This window comes from Hypanus sabinus, chromosome 21, assembly GCF_030144855.1.
Source record: "Hypanus sabinus isolate sHypSab1 chromosome 21, sHypSab1.hap1, whole genome shotgun sequence".
Lineage (NCBI taxonomy): Eukaryota > Metazoa > Chordata > Chondrichthyes > Myliobatiformes > Dasyatidae > Hypanus > Hypanus sabinus.
The window spans coordinates 42468818-42490639 of NC_082726.1; the positions used below are offsets into that span (position 1 = coordinate 42468818).

Here is a 21822-nt window from a genome sequence, read left to right on the forward strand (position 1 = left end):
ACTCACATTATGTTTGTTTTTGTTTTACACACAATTCTCTGTAAACTCTAGAGACTATTGTGCATGAAAATGCCAAGAGAGCAACAGTTTCTGAGATACTCAAACCACCCCGTCTGGTACAAATAATCATTCCACAGTCAAAATCACTTAGATCATATTTTCCCTATTCTAATGTTTGGTCTGAACAATAACTGAAGCTCTTGACCACATCTGCATATTTTTGTGCTTTGAGTTGCTGCCGCATGATTGGCTGATTAGATGTTTGCTTTAACGAGCAGATGCACAAGTGGCTGCTGAGTGAAGCCTTTTCTGATCTCATCAGAAGGAGTTAACTAAAACTGAAGGATTTGATACTGTGGCCAGGAGGCTGCAGCGTGCTTATGCGGAAGGTGAGGGGTGTGGCTCTCAGGCTTGCAGTGGACCAGCGCTCAAGGCTGCAGCCAGGAAGGGCAGAGTGGGACTGGGGTGCTGAGCAAACCCAGACAACCAGCTTCCATGCTGCACTTGGAGCGAGTGTGGTTTCTCTGAACACGCCATGAATGCTTTGCCGAACACAAGTAGCCTTTCCACAACTGCAGTGTATTTAATATTTCTGTAATATTTAAGCAATATTGTAAATATATTGCTCGATTAGCTGTTCTTTGTTTACATAATTCATTATGGGTTTTAATTCTTTGGACAGCACAGTAGTATAATGGTTAGCACAATGCCTTACAGTACCAGCGACCTGGGTTCAATTCCTGCCGCTGTCTGTTAGGAGTTTGTACATTCTCCCTGAGACAAGTGTACACAAGTATTCTGGGCTCCTGTGTTTTTCCTTCAAGTAGCTTTTGGAGTTACAAAACAAAGCAATGATCATCCTGATCTCCTGGTAGCTCCCTTCCCGAATATCACACCGTTTTCCATAGTTTCCTCCAATTCCAGGGAAAAGCTGGACACAAACTAAAAAAACAAAGCTTCATATTGCACCTTGTGCACCTTGACAGTCTACAACCCATCCAATCCACACAGGTCCTCTTATTGCTTCTTTCTTTCTAAACTGCCAGCTCTAACCCTTTGTTACCCAGGTTCTTTCCCCTCCACCTAGTTGGTTCCATCAGCTTCATCCTCGCTCCACTCACTTGACCCCCTATCCAATCCTATTCTCTACCCTGTATGTTCCCATCCATCCCTAATCTGGTCTCACTCATCACCTTTTCCTATCTGATTCCACAATTTCATCCCTTTGCTGTCTAAAACTACCAGCCTCTGTTACTACCTCCAGACTTCCTCCCCACCTGGCTCCATCTGCCCATTGATCCCTGCTCATCTAGATCCACTGGTCGCCTGTCAGCCGCTACCTCTCAACTATTTGTAGGTCTATCTCCCCCTTACACGCTCAGTCCCCATGCTGAGTCTTTGCCACCACAACTGCTGCCTCTCGTTGTGAGTTATTGCAGGTTCCAACAGTTTCTTGTGTCAACATTGTGATCTCCAAATGCAGTATTCTTAGATTAGTAGCAGCGCTTCATTTGAACTGCTGGTTCATGTGGAAGCACTGTTTGGATTCACTGTTCCGACAATGGGAAGGGAAAATGCGAACCAACCAGGAATGAAGCCACTATGAGCAAATTAGCAATAGATTGCATGGGCAATGGGAATCGGGACCAGGATTCTTTTGGTGCTTCTATGGGCTTCCAGATCCGATCTTTAAGTGAGAAGGGATTCCAACTGTAATGATGAAGAGGGAATCAGCTCATTAGATTGGTATGCAGGTGGGAGAGTGAGCTTCTAGACTGGAAAAGCTTAGGTTCTAGATTGGATCATTGGGTGGTGATGCCAAGCCTGGAGGAATGAACAATATGTTTCAGTCCCTTGCCAAGACCTCCTGCGTCTATGATCAGGCTACTAGGTGATTCCTCGGCCTATTTTTCAAGTGTTGTCACCACAATGTTGGTTGCCTCATGTTTTTTTGAAGGTGTACTGGGTTTATTTATTTTATTTAGCGATACAGTGTGGAGTAAGCCCTTCCAGCCCTTTAAGCCCCGGCAACCACCAACAAACCTGATTTATCCTAACCTAATCATGAGGTAATTTACAATGACTAATTAATTGACCAGGAATGTCTTTGGACTGTGGGAAGAAACCAGGGGACCCAAAGAAAACCTACACATTCCATATGCAGACTGTACAGACACTCCTTAAAAACGACACAGGTATTGAGCTCTGCAGTCTGGGACGCCCTGAGCTGTAATAGTGCAACACTAACCATGATGCCGTGGATGCTGGGGATGATAGACCTGGCTGACTTTACAAATTTCTGCAGCATTTTCTAATCTTGTGCAATGGCCCTTCCATACCAGACAGTGATGCAACCAGTTAGGGTGCTCTCTGCAGTAATTTGTGTCTTTGGTGACATTCCAATTTTTCTCAAACTCCTAATAAAGTATAGCAGCTGCCATGACTTCTTTCTAACTGCATCAATACACTGGGGCCAGGATAGATCCTTAGAGATATTGACGCCCAGGAACTTGAAACCACACGCCCTTTCCACTTCTGACTTCTCGATGATGATTATTGTATGTTGCCTCGACTTCCCCTTCCTGAAGTCCATAATCAGTTCCTTGGTCTTACAGATGTTGAGGGAAAGGTTTTTGCTGTGATACTACTTAACCAGCTGACCTATCCCGTTCCTGTACGTCTCCTCATCACCATCTGTAATTCTGCCAGCAATAGTTGGGTCATTGGCAAATTTATAGATGGTGTTTGAGCTGTGCCCATCCACACAGTCGTGGGTGTAGAGCGAGCTGGACAATGGGCAATACACACATCCTTGAGGTGCTCCAACATTGATCGTCACTGAGGAGCAGATGTTATTTCTGATCACACAGACTGTGGTTTCCCAGTGAGGAAATCAAGATTCAGTTGTAGAGGGAGCTACAGTTGCCCAGGTTTTGAAGCTTATTGGTTAGAACTGATGGTATGATCACATTGAACACTAAACTGTAGTCAATAAACAGCAGCCTAACGTAGGTATTACTAATGTCCAGGTGATCCAAGGCCGAGTGGAAAGCATCCACTGTAGACCTATTGTGGCGATAAGCAAACTGCAGCAGGTCGTGGTCCTTGTTTAGACAGGCATTAATTCTAGCCAAGACCAACCTCTCAAATCACATCATCATAGTAAGTGCGAGTACCACGAGGCGATAGTTGTTGAGACAGCTCACCCTCCTCTCCTTGGGCAGTAGTACGAGTGCCATCCTTTTGAAGCAGATGGGAACCTTCAACTGCAGCAGTGAATGATTGAATATGTCCCTGAACACTCCCACCAGCTGGTTGGCACTGGGTTCTAGAGCCCCAGCAGGTACACCACCAGAGCCTGATGCCTCAAAAGGATTCAACCTCTTGAAACCTGTTCTGACATCGGCCTACAATTCAGAAATCACAGGTTCACCGGATGCTACAGAAATTTGTGCAGGTGTAGTTTTATTTTCCCTTTCAAAGTGAGCTCATCTGGGAGTGAAGCATCACAGCCATTCATGACGTTAGGTTTTGCCTTGTTGAAAGTAATGGCCTGCAAACCCTGCCACAGCTGATGTACATCTGATTCCATCTCTAACTTCAAATGGAATTGTTCTTTTGCCTTCCGTAGGTCGTACCTGGACTTCCTGTATAGTTCTGGATCAGTCTTGAATGCCCCAGATCTGGCCCTCAGCAAATTTCTAATCGCTTGGTTCACCCATGGCCTTTGGTTTGAGTATGTCCAGTGTGTTCTCGTCCACACTTACCCTCACAGGTTGTATTGAAGTTGGTGACAACTGTGGCGTGTTCATTCAGACTTGAAGATGAATCACTAAATATTGTCCAGTCCACCGACTCAAAGCAGTCCTGTAAGTGCTCCTCGACCTCCCTTGGTCATACCTTCTTGATCCTCCCTACTGGTGCTGCAGTCCTTAGTCTCTGCCTATACACTGGGAGTAGAAGTACAGCCAGATGAATTACTTATAAATTAATTATAATTCATACAGCACTTGCCACACTCGCTGCAACTTCAGGTGCAGTTTGTATAATATTCACTCAGATGTTAGCCTCAAAGAAATTGGAAGATTAGTGTGCATTGCTGACTAGTTCAGTTTATCTTTTTCATAATTCCTCGACAAGTAGACACGCAATGAATATATACAAACATAAAAATAAGAAAAGGAATTACCAATTCAAATGGACCAGATGAAGCTGGGGAACAGAAGTCTTTGACAGTTAAATATTCACTGATGTCAGCTGGAATCGAGATAATCTTCTGAAGAGTGTGTACTGAGCACTGGCCTCCATTTCAGCCAATCTCACCTGATGTCAGGTCTTTGACTTCATTCTTATACAATGAAAACCTATTTGAAAAGCAGAACAATTGTTTTTGGTGTTACAAGAAACAGTAATCAACTGATAACAAGCAAAAGAGAGGCAAACGAATGACAGGGTTAATTGAAAACGTCAAGCACAGCAAACGTATGTGGAATGTTCTGCTTTGATTGGCATATGGTTAGGATTCAGGGGATAGCAAAGAGGAAGTTTATTAAACATTATTCAAATCCATATTTACTGTGAGACAGAACAGCTTTTAAAGCAGTTACAGAGGACTCAGGAAAAAGAGGATTTAGCCAACATTAAGAGGCCTTTAACTTCTATAAACAGCTGAAAATATCGCCATAAAAGGAATCCTATATGGATGCATAATGATTTGGGATTAGCTAGGATTAAATCGGGGTTGCTGTGCGGTTTTGGAAGAGTCTATTCTGGGCTGTATCTCAATAAATGAAATAAATGAATAATCGAAGACCCCACTCTGCTCCTCCTTCCCATCCGGCAGAAGATACAAAGGTCTGAAAGTACATACCACCAGGATCAAGGGGACCTTCTATCCTGCTGTTATAAGACTATTGGATGGTCCGCTGGTTCATTAAAGGAACTCTTGACATCACAAATGACCTTGCATCTTATTATCAGCCTGTACTGTGCATTCTTTGTAACTGTAACAATCTCTTCTGCGTTCTGCTATTGTTTTTTCCTTGTACTACCTCAATGCACTGTTGTAATGAGATAATATGTATAGATGACATGCAAAGCGAAGTCTTTCACTGCACCTCAGTACATGTGACAATAATAAATTAATTTACCAATTTTAGTTCACATGGGCAATACCCCGCTGTTATGGATGGGGGTGTAAGGTGAAGGAAGAATTGGAGTCTCTTTGTCTCAGTAAACTTAATTTCTCCTCAGTTATGTGTTCTGGTGTCAAACAAAGAGCATTGTCAGATTATTGGCCTGCTCGAGTGAGAGACACTCAATTAGTTCACATCCCTTCAGATCAAGGTCTCAGCCTCCTTTCTTTCACCAACAGCTCCTTCCAAGACCTGGCGAAGCAGTCCGATTTGTCCTATGGCACAGTGAAGGACTCCTCGGTCTATGAGTACTTTCAGGCAAAGGGCACCAATCCATTGGAGCAGGACAGTACTTACGCTGAACTCTGGAGGACTATCAGTAAAAACAACGGAGCAGAAAACTGTGTGGCAAGTGCCCATGAGGGCATCGGAAAGGTAACATCTATACAAGTTTTCTGAAAGTCAACAGGGTCTTCATCTGTACTGTACCTCTCATCTGAATAAATATCCCTACCTCAAATCCAACATAGATTCATCTTGGCACACTACAGCTCCCTGGGGGAATGACTATTCACTTACTTTACCAGCAGTTGCCTTGACAAGCTAATTATAATTGTATCAGACACAAAATGCTGGAGGGACTGCAGATTCTCTTGTGCTTACAATTGCATCAGGGTGTCAGGGACGTGTTAAATGGAGAGGCTGAAGGTAGGATGTAGCCCTTAAAGTAAAGAGTGTCTTGATTGAGCTCCACATAATCTGAAAGGGTTTAATGGAATAAGCAAGGAAAAATGCTTTACAATGAGTGAAGTAACCGTAGGAATGATAGAGGATAATTACAAAAGATCAAGAGGTGAGTTGAGAAAAGTTTCTTTCCCCCCAAGTGTTGATGTGATCTTGGATTGCTCTGTTGGGAAGAGAATTAGGAGTTGATTCAGTGAGAATTTTCAACCAGGAACAGTAGGGAAAAGAATGGGTAGTCCAATGAGAAAAAGAATGCGTTAGTGAGATAATTGAGTAGCAAGGTAATGAGTGCCACAAAGACAGTGGACTGATTGGCCACTTTTTGTCCCTGTTAGTTATAATGATTCCCAATGTTCAATATTTTAGAATGTTAGTGCTTATTTTAAATATGTCTTTGTTAGCATGATCCTAGGAAAAGAAGAACATATTCACTTTAAACTAAATTAACATAGAACGTAGAATAGTACAGCACAGTACAGGCCCTTCGCCCCACAATGTTGTGCCGACCCTCAAACCCTGCCTCCCATATAACCCCCCACCTTAAATTCCTCCATATACCTGTCTAGTAGTCTCTTAAACTTCACTAGTGTATCTGCCTCCACCATTGACTCAGGCAGTGCATTCCACGCACTAACCACTCTCTGTGAAAAACCTTCCTCTAATTTCCCCCCTGAACTTCCCTCCCCTTACCTTAAAGTCATGTCCTCTTGTACTGTGCCCTGGGGAAGAGGCATTGGCTGTCCACTCTGTCTATTCCTCTTAATATCTTGTACACCTCTATCATGTCTCCTCTCATCCTCCTTCTCTCCAAAGAGTAAAGCCCTAGCTCCCTTAATCTCTGATCATAATCCATACTCTCTAAACCAGGCAGCATCCTGGTACATCTCCTCTGTACCCTTTCCAATGCTTCCACATCCTTCCTATATTGAGGCAACCAGAACTGGACACAGTACTCCAAGTGTGGCCTAACTAGAGTTTTATAGAGCTGCATCATTACATCGCATCTCTTAAACTCTATCCCTCGACTTATGAAAGCTAACACCCCATAAGCTTTCTTAACTACCCTATCTACCTGTGAGGCAACTTTCACAGATCTGTGGACATGTACCCCCAGATCCCTCTGCTCCTCCACACTACCAAGTATCCTGCGATTTACTTTGTACTCTGCCTTGGAGTTTGTCCTTCCAAAGTGTACCACCTCACATTTCTCCAGATTGAACTCCATCTGCCACTTCTCAGCCCACTTCTGCATCCTATCAATGTCTCTCTGCAATCTTCCACAATCCTCTACACTATCTACAATACCACCAACCTTTGTGTCATCTGCAAACTTGCCAACCTACCCTTCTACTCCCACATCCAGGTTGTTAATAAAAATCACGAAAAGTAGAGGTCCTAGAACAGATCCTTGTGGGGCACCACTAGTCACAGCCCTCCAATCTGAATGTACTCCCTCCACCACAACCCTCTGCCTTCTGCAGGCAAGCCAATTCTGAATCCACCTGGCCAAACTTCCCTGGATCCAATGCCTTCTGACTTTCTGAATAAGCCTATCAAGTGGAACCTTGTCAAATGCCTTACTAAGATCCATGTAGATCACATCCACTGCACTACCCTCATCTATATGCCTGGTCACCTCCTCAAAGAACTCTATCAGGCTTGTTAGGCACGATCTGCCCTTCACAAAGCCATGCTGACTGTCCCTGATCAGACCATGATTCTCTATATGCCCATAGATCCTATCTCTAAGAATCTTTTCCAACAGCTTTCCCACCCCAGATGTAAGGCTCACTGGTCTATAATCACCTGGACTATCCCTGCTACCTTTTTTGGAATTAAAAAATTCTCTGTCTTACCAGTTGCATGAGAGAGGTCTAGGCACATCATTTAGTAAATATAGACTATGGTCAGAGCCAAATGTATCCACTTTTGCTAAGTTCCATCCAGCATTTGCTGAAACGTTCCTCCCAGCAGCACCAGTGGAAACCATGAAGGTGTTAAATTGAACCAGCTCATTGATCCAGTTGGGAAGAGACGTTCTGCTGATTGCAGCATTAACTTAGCGGATAGTGCTATGATTTAATTGCCACTTGACTGCCAAGTTTATGGCCACTGTTGATGTCCACTGCTGATACATCGAGAAGTACAAGATACTGGTGTGTATGGGGGAGAGAAGCTCGGAGCACCACTTGATTCCTAGATGATAGACCTGGAATATCCCCTGAATATTTCACACTGAACATAGATACAGCTTAATAACAATGTAAGAATTATTACTTCAATAATTACTAATCAACTGTTAACCCCTCCTATTTGTACTTAAATATGGTTTATTAAAATTTTAATTGTTATCCTAATTAACTTGCTTGCATAATGTACAATATAAAGCAGGATAGAGAATTAAGAGTGACATGAGTAAAAACATGCTGTGTTGTTGGAATCTGCAATGCACTGCTACCTCAATATATACCGTACAGTGGCCACTTTATTAGGCACACCTGTACACCTGCTCATTAATCTAATCAGCCAATCATGTAGCAGCAACTCAAGGCATAAAAGCATGCAGACATAATAATAATAAGTACTTTATTGATCCCAAGTTGGAAATTATTTCGTTACAACAGCAACATATAAAACATGCTTAGCAATAACAATAAATATAATAACTATAATAATAATAATATTAACAAACAATAAAGTACATAATAGTAATTTACCAATGTGCAATGATAATGTATTAAATAATAAAACAGAGACTATTATACTGTGATCCTTGGTTTTGGCCACACAGAGATGAACTGTTGTATATGCTTATTTCATCTGGTAGGAAAGATTTTCTGTAACAATCCTTGTGACAGCAGAGCTGAATGAATCTGTTCGAAAGGGTGTTCCGCTGCTTATTCAGTAGCTCATTGACAAGATGTGCCTGGTTGTTCATAATGGAGAACAGTTTGGTTAATGACGTCTTCCCCAACACTAGCTTAAAAGAGTCTGGGTTGTAGCCAAGGATGGATCTAGCCTTTTTGATGAGCTTAATAAGACTTTTTGCAACACCAGCACTGATGCTGCTCCCCCAACATAAAGCCACAAAGAAGACTGCACTTGCTATAACAGACTGGTAAAAGATCTCCAACATCTTGCTGCACACATTGAAGGAACTCAGCTTCCTTAGAAAATAGAGTCTGCTCATCCCCTTCTTGCGAACAGCCTTGGTGGTGGTCTTCCAGTCAAGTCTGTTGTTGAGGTGAACACCCAAGTATTTGTACTCCTCCACCACCGCAACTTCTTCTCCCAGAATGTATACGGGGCTCATAATAGTCCTCTTCCTCCTGAAATCAGTCATCATCTCCCTGGTTTTGACTACATTTAAGAGCAGGTGATTCCTCCTGCATCAATCCACAAACTTGCCCACCAGTCCTCTGTACTCCGACTGCTGCCCATCTCTGATACACCCAGGTCACCAGAGAACTTCTGCAAGTGACAAGACTCAGATTTGTACTGAAAGTCTGAGTTGTACAGTGTGAACAGAAACGAAGACAGGAGTTGATCAAAAGGTTCAGTTGTTGTTCAGAGCAAGCAGCAGAATGGGGAAGGAATGTAATATAAGTGACTGACCATGGAATGATTGTTGGTGTCAGATGGGGTGGGTTGAGTATCTCAGAAACTGCTGATCTCCTGGATGTGAGGAAAAAAAACATCCAGTGAGGAGCAGCTCTCTGGGCAAAAACACCTTGTTAATGAGAGAGGTCAGAGGAGAATGGTCAGACTCAAATAACCATGTTACAACAGTGTTGTGCTGAAGAGCATCTCTGAATGCACTACATTTACAGGAGGTAGCCAATGAAGTGGTGGGCCACAGCAGCAGAAGACCATGAATATACACTCAGTGGCTACTATATTAGGTACAGGAAGTACTGAGTGTATCTACCATTAAGCCTCCTACTGTGCTGCAGCCATTCTAAAAATTAGTCAGAAGATTAGTTTCAAAATGACAACCATCTGTCACTTGTTCTGTGGTCTTTCTGTTCTTGAACAATCTTATTTATGGTACATCACTGGACAAGGATCAAATTCAAATCCTGAGGATTAGCTCAGTAAATAAAGACAATGTCTGACGGTGGTGTCTGAAAAGAGGATGCTGTCCAAGTTGCATGCCATTTTGGACAATGTCTTCCATCCACCCCATAATGTACTGGTTAGGCACAGGAGTACGTTCAGCCAGAGACTCATTCCACCGAAATGCAACACTGAGTGTCATAGGAAGTAAATCCTACCTGTGGCCATCAAACTTTACAACTCCTCCCTTGGAGTGTCAGACACCCTGAACCAATAGGCTGGTCCTGGACTTATTTCCAGTTAGAATAATTTACTTATTATTATTTAATTATTCAGGATTTTATATTGCTATATTTCTACACTATTCTTGGCTGGTGTGACTGTAACGAAACCCAGTTTCCCTCGGGATCAATAAAGTATGCCTGTCTGTCTGTCTGTCTGTCTGAGAGATGATCAAAGGGTTTGGTAAGCATAATCTGCAGCCTCAGAACCAAGAACAAGAGTAGAAAAGATTCTACTTCTCCACAAAACAGTAAAATAAATGCTCAAATGTTGGTTCTTGACTTGTGACTAAATGAGAATAGGCTGGCACTGTTGTGGGAAATAAAAATAATTAATGCAGTGCCTGATTTGTTTCCAGGCAAACCTTAAACTAGTGTTGGCTTCAGAGTCAATATGAAGGAAATTATATGAATGGATTGGGGTTAATCGTAAGGCACAACAAAGTTCCTTCTCATGAGCTTCTAGGAAGTGCCAAGGTTCAGTAGTTAAATTATTCTGTTTCACAAGAGTATAGAAAACATCTGTGACCATTTTACAGGTTATTCTTTCTGAAGGGAACTGACACACGAGGATCTGGGAGTGGATAGACAATAGAATTGTTGCCGAGACCTTTCCTTTCCCCTTTCTGGTCTGTGGGGAGAACTGCACGGGCTGTCTGTGACATCAATCTGCCACTCTGTTCTCCCCAAAACTGTATCCAATGCCTCCAACACAGACGGCAAATTGCATTGCTAGTGTCTGTTGTTCTCTGCAACTGAAGTGCGCGTAAAATAAGAAATTTCCCCTTTAGCAATCCTGTGTGGGTATTAATTCTTTAATACTTAAATAATAGACTTCAGGACTGTAGTATGATCTAATTAAATGCAGCAAATCTCTGTTGAGGCTCTCATGTTCAAATGAATTGCATTAGTCCCTCTGAATGACAGTAATTTATAAATAACAGCCTCTCAGATCAGCAACCACCTACAGCCCAAGACACAAAACAGGTTCATTTGAGGATAGAATAATCTTTCTGCATTTTGTGTTTAATTTCCCCTGATAGATTGTCCTTAATCCTGACCTCTTGCTCTCTGGCATAGCTGTGATAATGATACAGGGTATAAACATTCTGTCCCAGAATGATCAGTAACTATTATTAAATGATTTCTCTGTCAACAGATAAAGTCAGGAACATATGCATTCCTGTGGGATATGGCCGTGGTGGAATACACAGCACTGACTGACGATGACTGCTCCCTGACGGTGGTTGGGAACAGTGTAAGCAGCAAAGGATATGGGATTGCACTCCAACATGGAAGTCCCTACAGAGATCTCTTCTCCCAGAGGTAAGGAAATCACCATATCTATTTAAGATCATAAGACACAGGAGCAGAATTCAGCCCATAGCCCACTCTGCCATTCCATCATAGCTGATTTATCAACCCCATTCTCCTGCCTTCTCCCTGTAACCTTTGACACCCTCACTAATCAAGAACCTGTCAACCTCTGTTTTAACTATACCCAATGACTTGGCCTCCCCAGCAGTTTAGGTCAATGAATTCCACAGATTCACCACCCTCTGGCTAAACAATTTCCTCCTCATCTCTGTTCAAAAGGGACATCCTTGTATTTTAAGCTGCGCCTTCTGGTCCTAGACATCCCTCACTATAGGAAACACCTCTCCACATCCACACTTTCTAGACCTTTCAATACTCCATAGGTTTCAATGAGATCCCTCTTCATTCTTTAAAACTCCACTGAGTACAGGCTAAGGAACTGTAGTTGTCTGCCATTGTATACGTGAGCGTATATTTCCTCACAGAATCAACTAAAACAGTCTACCTCTCCCTTCCCATCCTGCTACTTTTGGCAAGTGATTCTGCACCTACCCATTCTGCATTCCAGCTTACTCGAGACCTGTATTAAAATCAGAATCAGAATTCTGATTTCAAGCGATACAGCTCGGTAACAGGCCCTTTTGGCACAATGAACCCACAGCTCCCAAGTACACCCATATGACCAATTAACCTATTCACCCTCTGTCTTGGAAATGCAGGAGGGAACTGGAGCTCACAGAGAAACCCACACAATCACAGCAAGAATGTACAACCGCCTTACATACAGCAACAGGAATTAAACTCGAGTCGCTAGCACAGTAAAGCGCTATGCTAGCATGTCACCCATGAAATTTGTAGACTAATTAATGAAATTTATTGGGTTTTTTGCAGCAGTACAGTACTGGCACAACAAATTACTATAACTAATACTAGGTAGAATAAAATTATTAGGCAGAATAACTTTTCAACATATACTAGATGGGATAAATAGCTAGTTTCTGTGCTGTAGTATTCAATGACTCTATGATTAAGTTACAATAAAAATATAAATCAACAGTGCAAAAGGGCAATACCGAAGTATTGTTCATAGGTTCATGGTCTGTTCAGAAATTTGCTGGCAGAGTGGGAGAAACTGTTCCTGATCCATTAGTCAGGTTCCTGTACATCCGCCCTGATGGTAGAAATGAGAAGAGGTGTATATCTCAAATGGTGAGGGTCCTTAGTAATGGATGCGTTCTTGAGTCACTTTCTTTTAAAGATGTCCTCAATGGTAGGGAGGCTCGTGCTGTGATGGAGATGGCTGAGCCACTGCAGCCTCTTGGACTGGCGTTGCATTGGCACCCCCACACCAGCTGGTGATGTAACCAGTCAGTATGCTCCCGACAGTGCATCTGTGGGAACTTCTAGAGTCTGTAGTGACACACGGAACCCAGAACCCCCCACCCCCCACCAACATATTCCTTTAATTGATGCAGTTCTCCACCATGTGTACACAGAGTGCTGGGATTGGGAAGTTAGAACATCGCCACCCACCTGCAGGGCACCCAGCCGTCATTCAGCAGGTTAAGGGTACTCCTGTGGGCAGATTGTATGTAGAGTGTACTTTGAATAAGCTCCTAAAGCCACTGTCAAGTTTCAACGCGAAACCTTTCTCTTGGATCTCAGCAAGAGTACAATCATTTTAAGAGTTAATGCTAGTTTGATTTGTTGAAGAGTATAAACAGAATAGATTGTATCGCTGTAACAGTTATTTAAACAATACATTCATCTCATGAGGAATAATGGGTAGCCTGGAATTATTAGTCATCCATTCATTCACTTTCAGGGATTTATTCCACCAGATCCACAGACTGCACTGTCTTGTGCCTGGAATCAATTGCTATTTGCATTGTACCTTTCATAAAATATGTTCAATGACTGTTTTCTATTGATAGAGAAGATATAATGTACGTAACACACACAAAATGCTGGTGGAACGCAGCAGGCCAGGCAGCATCTATAGGGAGAAGTACAGTCGACGTTTCGGGTCGAGACCCTTCATCAGGACTAACTGAAAGAAGAGATAGTAAGAGATTTGAAAGTGGGAGGGGGAGGGGGATATCCGAAATGATAGCAGGAAACAGGAGGGGGAGGGATGAAGCTAAAAGCTGGAAAGTTGATTGGCAAATGGGATACAGAGCTAGAGAAGGGAAAGGATCATGGGACGGGAGGCCTAGGGAGAAAGAAAGGGGGAGGGGAGCACCAGTGGGAGATGGAGTGCAGGCAAGGAGTGATTGTGAGAGGGACAGAGAGAGAAAAAAGAGAAAAGAAAAAAAAGAAGGGAAAAAATAAAAAATAAATAAGGGATGGGGTAAGAAGGGGAGGGGGCATTAACGGAAGTTAGAGAAATCAGTGTTCATGCCATCAGGTTGGAGGCTACCTAGATGGAATATAAGGTGTTGTTCCTCCAACCTCAGTGTGGCTTCATCTTGACAGTAGAGGAGGCCATGGATAGACATATCAGAATAGGAATGGGACAATGTACGTGATGGTCTTGATTTAGGAATTGCTGTAATCCATGATTAGGCAAAGAATTAGTATCATTTTGATCCAAGCAGTTCAAACTCTGCATGAACCCTCCACACAGCGATTTCTTATCCTTGTACTGATTAATGGTATAAAAGTAAAGAGACTTGGAGTGGGGCCTCCACATGTATAGATAATTAAATTGTCCAAGACAGGTTCAGAAAATAATAAGTCATCAGCCAAATTCTCGCAAATTGTGGCCAACCTTCACATCATCAGTTCGACCCTCCAGTCGTCAGACCAACCTCCAAATCATATGCTTAACCCCAAATCAGCCAGCCAATCCACAACTCATCAGGCCACTGCCAAATGAGTGCAAAGGGTGAGAAGAGGGCTTGAAAGAATGGATTGAACAGAGAGTCAGATAGTCACTGTGCAGGTAAAGAAAAGGACTGCAAACGCTAAGAGTTGTGGTGTTGGTGTGAGGATTAGTAAGGATGATTGGCCTGATGATATGCAGAGTTTGTGGTTTGATGATTTTGGGGAAGGAAAGTAGGTTGATAAATGAATTTCCCCAGTAAGTTAGAGTAGGATTTCCCAACCTGTGGTGCATGGACCCCTTGGTTAATGGTAAGACTCTATGGCATAAAAAAGGTTGGGACCGCCTGATTTAGAGGAATAACAGCATTTTGACTTTGGGGGTGAGCAGGGTTGTAAGTTGGAATGGCAATTTTGGAGGTCAGAGCTGAATAATTTGAGGGTTTCATTTGTGGCATTCAAGAAATAATTTGTGGGCTTGAGCAAGTGATTTTTTTGGGGAGTGTACAGATGATTTGTGATTTTCAGGAGATAATTAAGAGGCATGTCCAATGAAATGGGGCTGAGCCAATGACCTGAGACGACTTGAGCTGATGATTTGGTCATTGGGCATGATTTGGAGGAATTTGATCATTTAGAAGTTCGAACTTGTCTTCTGGATTTGACTAATGATTCAGGATATGAACTGATGACTTGAGGCAATTGAGCTGATGATTTGGCATGTGAACTGATGATCACGGATGTGAACTAATGACGGGGAGTGGTATTGAAATGATGATTTTGAAGGGTTGGGCTTATGTTTTATAACTTGGGTATTGGCGCAGATTTGGGGTCTGAATTGATGAATTGAGACTTTTGAACTGATGATTTGGTGGCAGGTCTGATATTTGAAAGGAATGTCAGGAAAAAGTTTGAGGGAATGAGTGGATAAAATGAGGTGATAAAACTTCTGACTGGTGTGGAGCCAAGCAAATGACTGAGGCAAACATCGGGCAGGAACCTGGGGGTATCATGAAGATGTTTACAGAGAGGTTCAGGCAGGTGAGAGGAAGGAGTCAAGCATATGTTAGAAGGTGCTGGGAAAACAATGAGTATATGGGCTGTATGATATTGCTGTATATTGCTTAGCAATGCCCCAGGATGACAGTTGTGTTGTAAAGTTACAAAACTTGGTCAAATCATGTGCCAGTGCCAAGGAGCACTTCCAACACCAGCTCTTCAAAAAGGATTGTTGGCCTTAGAAGGAATGTGGTGCAGATTTATCAGTGCAAACTGGACTGGAAGGGTTATATTGTGAGAAAGGAATGGTGACCTGCATTTCTGAAATATTAATAGGGGCAATTTGATTGAAGATTTCAAGATATTAAGGACAGCTACCAGCATAGTAGGATCAACACGTACAAAGGAACTCAAAAGAAGTATGTGTTGATTTGACCACAGCATCTGCAGTGTTCTTTGTGTTTAACATAGTAGGATGGAGACTAGGACTAACAATTTAATCTAAAGATTAGGGCAGCTTTCCATAAATGAAGTTCTAAAGCACTTCTATGTTTGAGAGTGGGGTAAATTTGGAACTCTTCGGAAAATGGCAATTCACTTCAGCCAACTGTGAATGTCAACTTAATAAGAGTTTTTTTACACAAAAATGTTAAGGAATATGTTTAAAAAGACAGATACATGGAATAAGATCACAGATCAACTGTGAATGGGAAAACAATGGGGGATACAACGGCTTGCTGTGCTTTAATGCCTCTATGATTGACTCTTGGCTAATGTTGTACACAGGGAGAAATTTGTAAAGCTATAAAATGAAGACTGACTATGGTCAAATGAAAAGCTAGAGAGGTCAGTGAGTACGCTAGAGTAAGGAGGAGCTGACTTAATTCCTTGTGAACTGGCACCATTTTGTATTTTTCCTGGTTCACCTCTATAAGGTCATTAAGATTTTGTCCTGTGGAAGTTCACACCTTATTGTTCCCAAGTGATGGAACAGTTCTATATAACTTTCACAGCCCCTGGGTTCCCAGGTACTTCACAGCCACTGATTGAAAGTAATAGTGTAGCAGAGCCAGAAGCCAACTTGCAGGAATTAAGTTCCCACAGGCAGCAAAGTGATAATGAGCAGATAACCTGTTCTTAATGAAATCTATTAAATGATACATCATGATCAGGCCCTCTATTTTTCAAGAAAATACCATGGGATCTTGTATGTTCACCTTAGACAGCTAATCTCAAATTGGACATCAATTCTTCCAAGAGAAAGTACCTCTGACACTGCTCTTTGTGTTGTACTACAGTGTTGCCCTTGGAGGAAAAACCCAGACACTTCTGATTCTAATGAAAGCATGCACTACGTTGGTATTGGGTTCTTTTTGTCACACATACTGAGATACGATGAAAAGCTTGCCTTGCATATTGTTCATATAGATCAAATCATTGCACAGTGCATTGAGGTAGAACAAGGTAAAGCAGTAACAATGCAGAATAAAGTGTAACAGCTACAGAGGAAGAACAGTGCAAGTGCACAAAAAAGCGCAACGTAGATTGAGAGGTGTAGAGTCCACCATATCATACTAAGGAATCATCTAATAGTCTTCTAATCATCTAATAGTCTTTTGGAGTAGACTTGATGGACCAAACAGCCTACTTCTGCTCCAATGTCTTATGGTCTTCTAGGCATTTGGTTAATTAGATTGGTGGAGTCATACAGTAAGCTTTACTTCAAAAATGAGATGATATAATGTTTTGAAGGAATAGCTTTAGCCATATAACTATATAACAATTACAGCACAGAAACAGGCCATCTCGGCCCTTCTAGTCCATGTTGAATGCTTACTCCTACCTAGTCCCACCGACCTGCACTCAGCCCATAACCCTCCAGTCCTTTCCTGTCCATATACCTATCCAATTTTACTTTAAATGACAATATCGAACCTGCCTCTACCACTTCTACTGGAAGCTCGTTCCACACAGCTACCACTCTCTGAGTAAAGAAATTCCCCCTCGTGTTACCCCTAAACTTTTTTCTTCAACTCTCAAATTTAGGCAACTTCTTTTTGGTATGACAGATTCCAGTAGCAAAAGGATCGGTATTTTAAAATAATATGTGAAATCAGTGGGAATTTGATTCTGTTTAGCATAGAGTAAGGTCCTATGAATGTAATTATGAATAGCTTCACAATACTCTTTGGTCATTTATAACTGAGAGGGAGTACCAATGGTAAAAATTGTGGCACTCTGTTTGTGAACAATGGGAATATGACTGTCTCTCTAACCAGCCTTGCTTCTACTGTGTCCAGGATTCTGGAGCTGCAAGACAGTGGGGATTTGGATGTGTTCAAGCAGAAATGGTGGCCAAAGATGGGTCGGTGTAATCTGAAGAGTCTCTCCGGTGGGCTGCCGGACGGACAGGCCCTGAAGCTGCAGAGCTTTGCTGGTGTTTTCTGTATCTTGGCTGCAGGACTTCTCCTAGCCTGCCTTGTGGCAGCTTTAGAAATCTGGTGGAACAGCAATCGATGCCATCAGCAAACTCCCAAGGAGGTAAATCTCACTGGCCAGGTGTGCAGGGAGCAGTGAGTCATGAACATCAGAAACAGGATCAGGAGTGAATCAGTCAACGCCTTGAACGTGCCATACCATGGCTGACCCACTCTTGACCTTGTCACTGCTTTCCCGCTCTCTCCCCATCCGTTTAGTCCCCTTGCAGCTTAAATGTTTGTCGGTTTCAGATTTGAATCCATCTCTGCACCTCCCTGCAGTGAAGAGTTCCAAAACTTCACAACTTTCAGAGAAAATTCTTCCATATTTTTGTCTGAAATGGGCAACCCTCATTCCCAAACTGTGCTCCATATTTCTGGAGGAAATGTTCCCTAAACCAAACTGTCAACCCCTTCAGAGCCTTACATGTATGTTCATATTCCATTTTTCTATACTCCAATGATTATAAGCCCAAACTGATTGACTTTTATTAATCCACCAACCCCTTTCATGCTAGGCATCAAACAAGTACTGTATCTTCGCCATATTGCCTGCAAAACAGGTATAGCCTTCCTTAAATTTGAAGATCAAATCAGTGACTATTCTCCAGGTGTCATCTCACCTTTGTCCTGAAAAATTGCTTTAGGATTCCCTACTTTTTAATCCACACCCTTTACAATTACGATCAATATTCCTAATTATTTGCAAGCTATTTATTTTTTGTTTCACCTACTATGGCCAACATGTACCTTTGTATGCAACATTTTATATCAATTTAAATTTAACTCAGTTTAAATAATAATTAACTTTTTATTCTCCCTTCCATAGTGTATAATCTTTCATTATACTACATATGCCAGCTTCTTGCTGCTCACTAACTTATCTATTACCTTTGCAGGCTCTTGGATTCTCTTCTCAACCTACAAATCCACATATCTTTGTGTTATCTGCAAATCTGGCTACAATACATCCAGTGCCTTCTCTAAGTCATCAATATACTGTAGATTGTAAATAGTTAACCCCAGTACTGATTCATGAGGCACCTTAGGTGTTACTGATACTAATGCAAAAATGGCCTATATATCTCACCTCACTTGTTTCTATTAGTTGACCCTTCCCCTATCTGCCCATGACCTTGTGCACTGTTGTGCAGTCACTAATTTAAAATGGTTTCTGAAAATCTAAATACATTACATCTATTGGTTCCTCTTAACTATCTGCTCATCAAAGAACTCTAGTATATATTTTTACATTTGTTTAGAGATACAGTTTGATAACAGGCCCCTCTGGCCCAGCAAGTCCATGCTGCCCACTTTCACCCATGTGACCAATATTCCAACTAGTTGTACATCTTTGGAATGTGAGAGGAAAATCGGGGATCGGGAGGGAACTCAAACAATCACAGAAAGATTAAACAAACTGTTTATAGAGGTTGGCGGAATTGTACCTGGGTGACTAGTGCTGTAATTATGTTACGCTAACAGCTACACTACTGTGATATTTGTCAACCATGACTTGTCTGTCCATGTTGAATCTGTTTGATTCTCCTTTGATTTTCTAAATGTCCTGCTATTACCTACTCATTATTGGATTTCAGTAATTTCGCAATAGTAGATGTTTGGCTAACTATCCTGTAAATCCCTATTATTTGTCTCCCTCCTTTCTTCAATAGTGATACTTATCATTTTCCAGTTTTCTGGGACTTTTCCAGAATCCAAGGATTAACAATCAACATATCCACAGCCACTTCATTTAAAACATCAAGCCCAGTTTTTAGCCCTATTTCTTTGCCCTGTATTTTTCTTCCAGTGATATAAATTGTTTTGACTTCTTCACTCCTTGTAGTGCTCCTTGTACTCTTTAACCAATAACCTGAATAAGTTATTACTGGAATGATTTTAGTGTCTTATACTGTGAAGACTGATCCAATATAATTACTTCGAATCTCTGCCATCTCTCTGTTTCTCATTATTAATTCCCTGGTCTCATCTTTCGAGAGACCAATGTTTATTTTTGTTGCTATTTATATAAACGTAGAAGCTCTTACTGTCTGTTTTTATATTTTTTGCTAGTTTGCTAAATTGCAGTGTTATTGAGCTACAAAAAGGATTGAGTTTACAGTGAATCTCAGGTACATTGGATCCAAAACCATGAGCCTCAAGGTCAAGTCAGTCTATGCTTCTCTCCCTTGGTCATCAGGGAAGCCATTTGGAAACTTCATAGTCTGTTGGAATTTCTAGGTCATTTATACCAGGACAATACAACCCTCACACCTGAGAGTGTTTCTTCTGTGTTTGCAGCTTAGAAGGGTTCTCAAAATGGGCAAACTATACCCCCAACAACAGGGTGAATAGCAAAGGATCCCTTCAGTATCCCTGTCAAACTGTTTTCTTTCTCACCCTCTATCTCTCTGTCATCTCTCTTGTTCTCACTCTTCTCCGCACTCTCCCCATTCCCTGTTTCTATTTTTGTCCAACTTTCTCTTTGTGTTCTCCACCCCTGCCTCAGAATTCTCTCTATCCCCTTGGCTCTTTCCCTTTTCCTTCTCTCCGCTCTCCTTTACTTTCTTGTTCTGTCTTTTAACTTTCACTCTCCCACCTACCGTTCACTTCTCTCTCCCTCTCCCACCTTTATGTCTCACTCTTCATCTGTCTTTACTTCTGTCACCCTACCCATTCCTATCCCCCTCCCTATCTCCTCCCAATCTCCTTATTTCCATTCTCCTCCCTCACCTTCTTTTCAGCTCTATCCTTCCACCACCCCCCACCCAACCCATTCTCACCCTCCTCTCAGTCTAATGAAACGTTTCTTGTTCAGGATAAAGAAGTGAACCTGGAACAGGTGCACCAACGCATGGACAGTCTCATGGATGATGACATGGCCCACAAGCAGATCTCGGCTGCCTCCATTGAGATCTCGGCACTGGAAATTGGCAGCATGCAGACCAGCCAGGGCTTGGAGCCCATTCGAGATTACCAGAACACCCAAATCTCAGTCAGCACTTTTTTACCAGAACAGTCTCACGCTACAAGTAGGAAGCTTTCCTCCCTTGCCAGCACCAACCTGTCTCTGCCTCTCAGCAGTTCGGCCACACTGCCGTCTATACAGTGCAAGCATCGATCACCCAACGGAGGACTATTCCGCCAAAGTCCAGTCAAAGCACCAATCCCCATGTCATTCCAGTCTGTGTCAGGCCCTGGGGGGCTCCCTGAAGCTATGGAACCCTCCCATGGGACCTCCATATAACTTCAAACGCCGCATGGCACCATTTTTAATATAAACATTTACAGAAAAATCTAGCATTTTCATGTAAATAATTGTAAATAATTCAAGAATGAAGTGGGGTAAAGTGTATTTTGAATATTCTCAATTTTTGAAGTCAGTAGATCATGTATGAATGGCTTTGTAAATTTTGTTCTATACAAATAAAAAGCAGATTACTTGTGATGGTTATTGGGGGTGTGAAAGGGTTTTTCTTGTTCCATAGGGATGGCCTTTCCTGTTTAATTATGTTGTTCACTTTTCTGATTCCCAGTTGCTTAAGGTTTGGATTACAGACGATTGCCTGTGTTCCAGTGCTAAGCAATGAAAAATCCGACTCCGGCACTCAAGACTTTCATGGGACTTAGTTGATTTGGATCTATATTAGTGTGCCTCATGTCAAGTGTGCATCTAATGGTATTAGGCCTTTTCCACAATGTAAATTGGAGCTCTTATGTCAAGGAAATAAGGATTCATGTCTGACACTCAATATATCTCCCATTTAAGTAAGGTACTCCCACATCTATGAGATACATCCATGGCTCTTTGGGAATATTTTCATAAACTTCATCATCAACATTGATCATTCTATTCAGTTTTATTTAAATATTGAGAATTGCTAATTGCTCAGGAAGGTGGGGAGGTGGGTGGGATGGTGATTGCAGTTATACTATTGGCAGAGCACTCTGAGTGGGATATCACATGTCCAAGGGGCCATGGGGCAGGAG

At 42.0% G+C, this 21822-nt stretch overlaps 1 protein-coding gene across 6 annotated transcripts in view; it reads left to right on the forward strand.

The window, feature by feature from the left end:
- Positions 1-21286, forward strand: part of LOC132378989 (glutamate receptor ionotropic, delta-1-like) — an 891690-nt gene extending 870404 nt beyond the window's left edge. For all 6 annotated transcript variants that reach the window (XM_059946407.1, XM_059946410.1, XM_059946411.1 and 3 more), the window contains 4 exons: positions 5375-5570; positions 11376-11542; positions 17656-17896; positions 20651-21286. In XM_059946407.1, the coding sequence (XP_059802390.1) occupies positions 5375-5570; positions 11376-11542; positions 17656-17896; positions 20651-21079 (1033 nt within the window). In that variant the 3' untranslated portion in view covers positions 21080-21286. The remainder of the gene's footprint in view (positions 1-5374; positions 5571-11375; positions 11543-17655; positions 17897-20650) is intronic.
- The last annotated feature ends 536 nt before the right edge of the window (positions 21287-21822 follow it).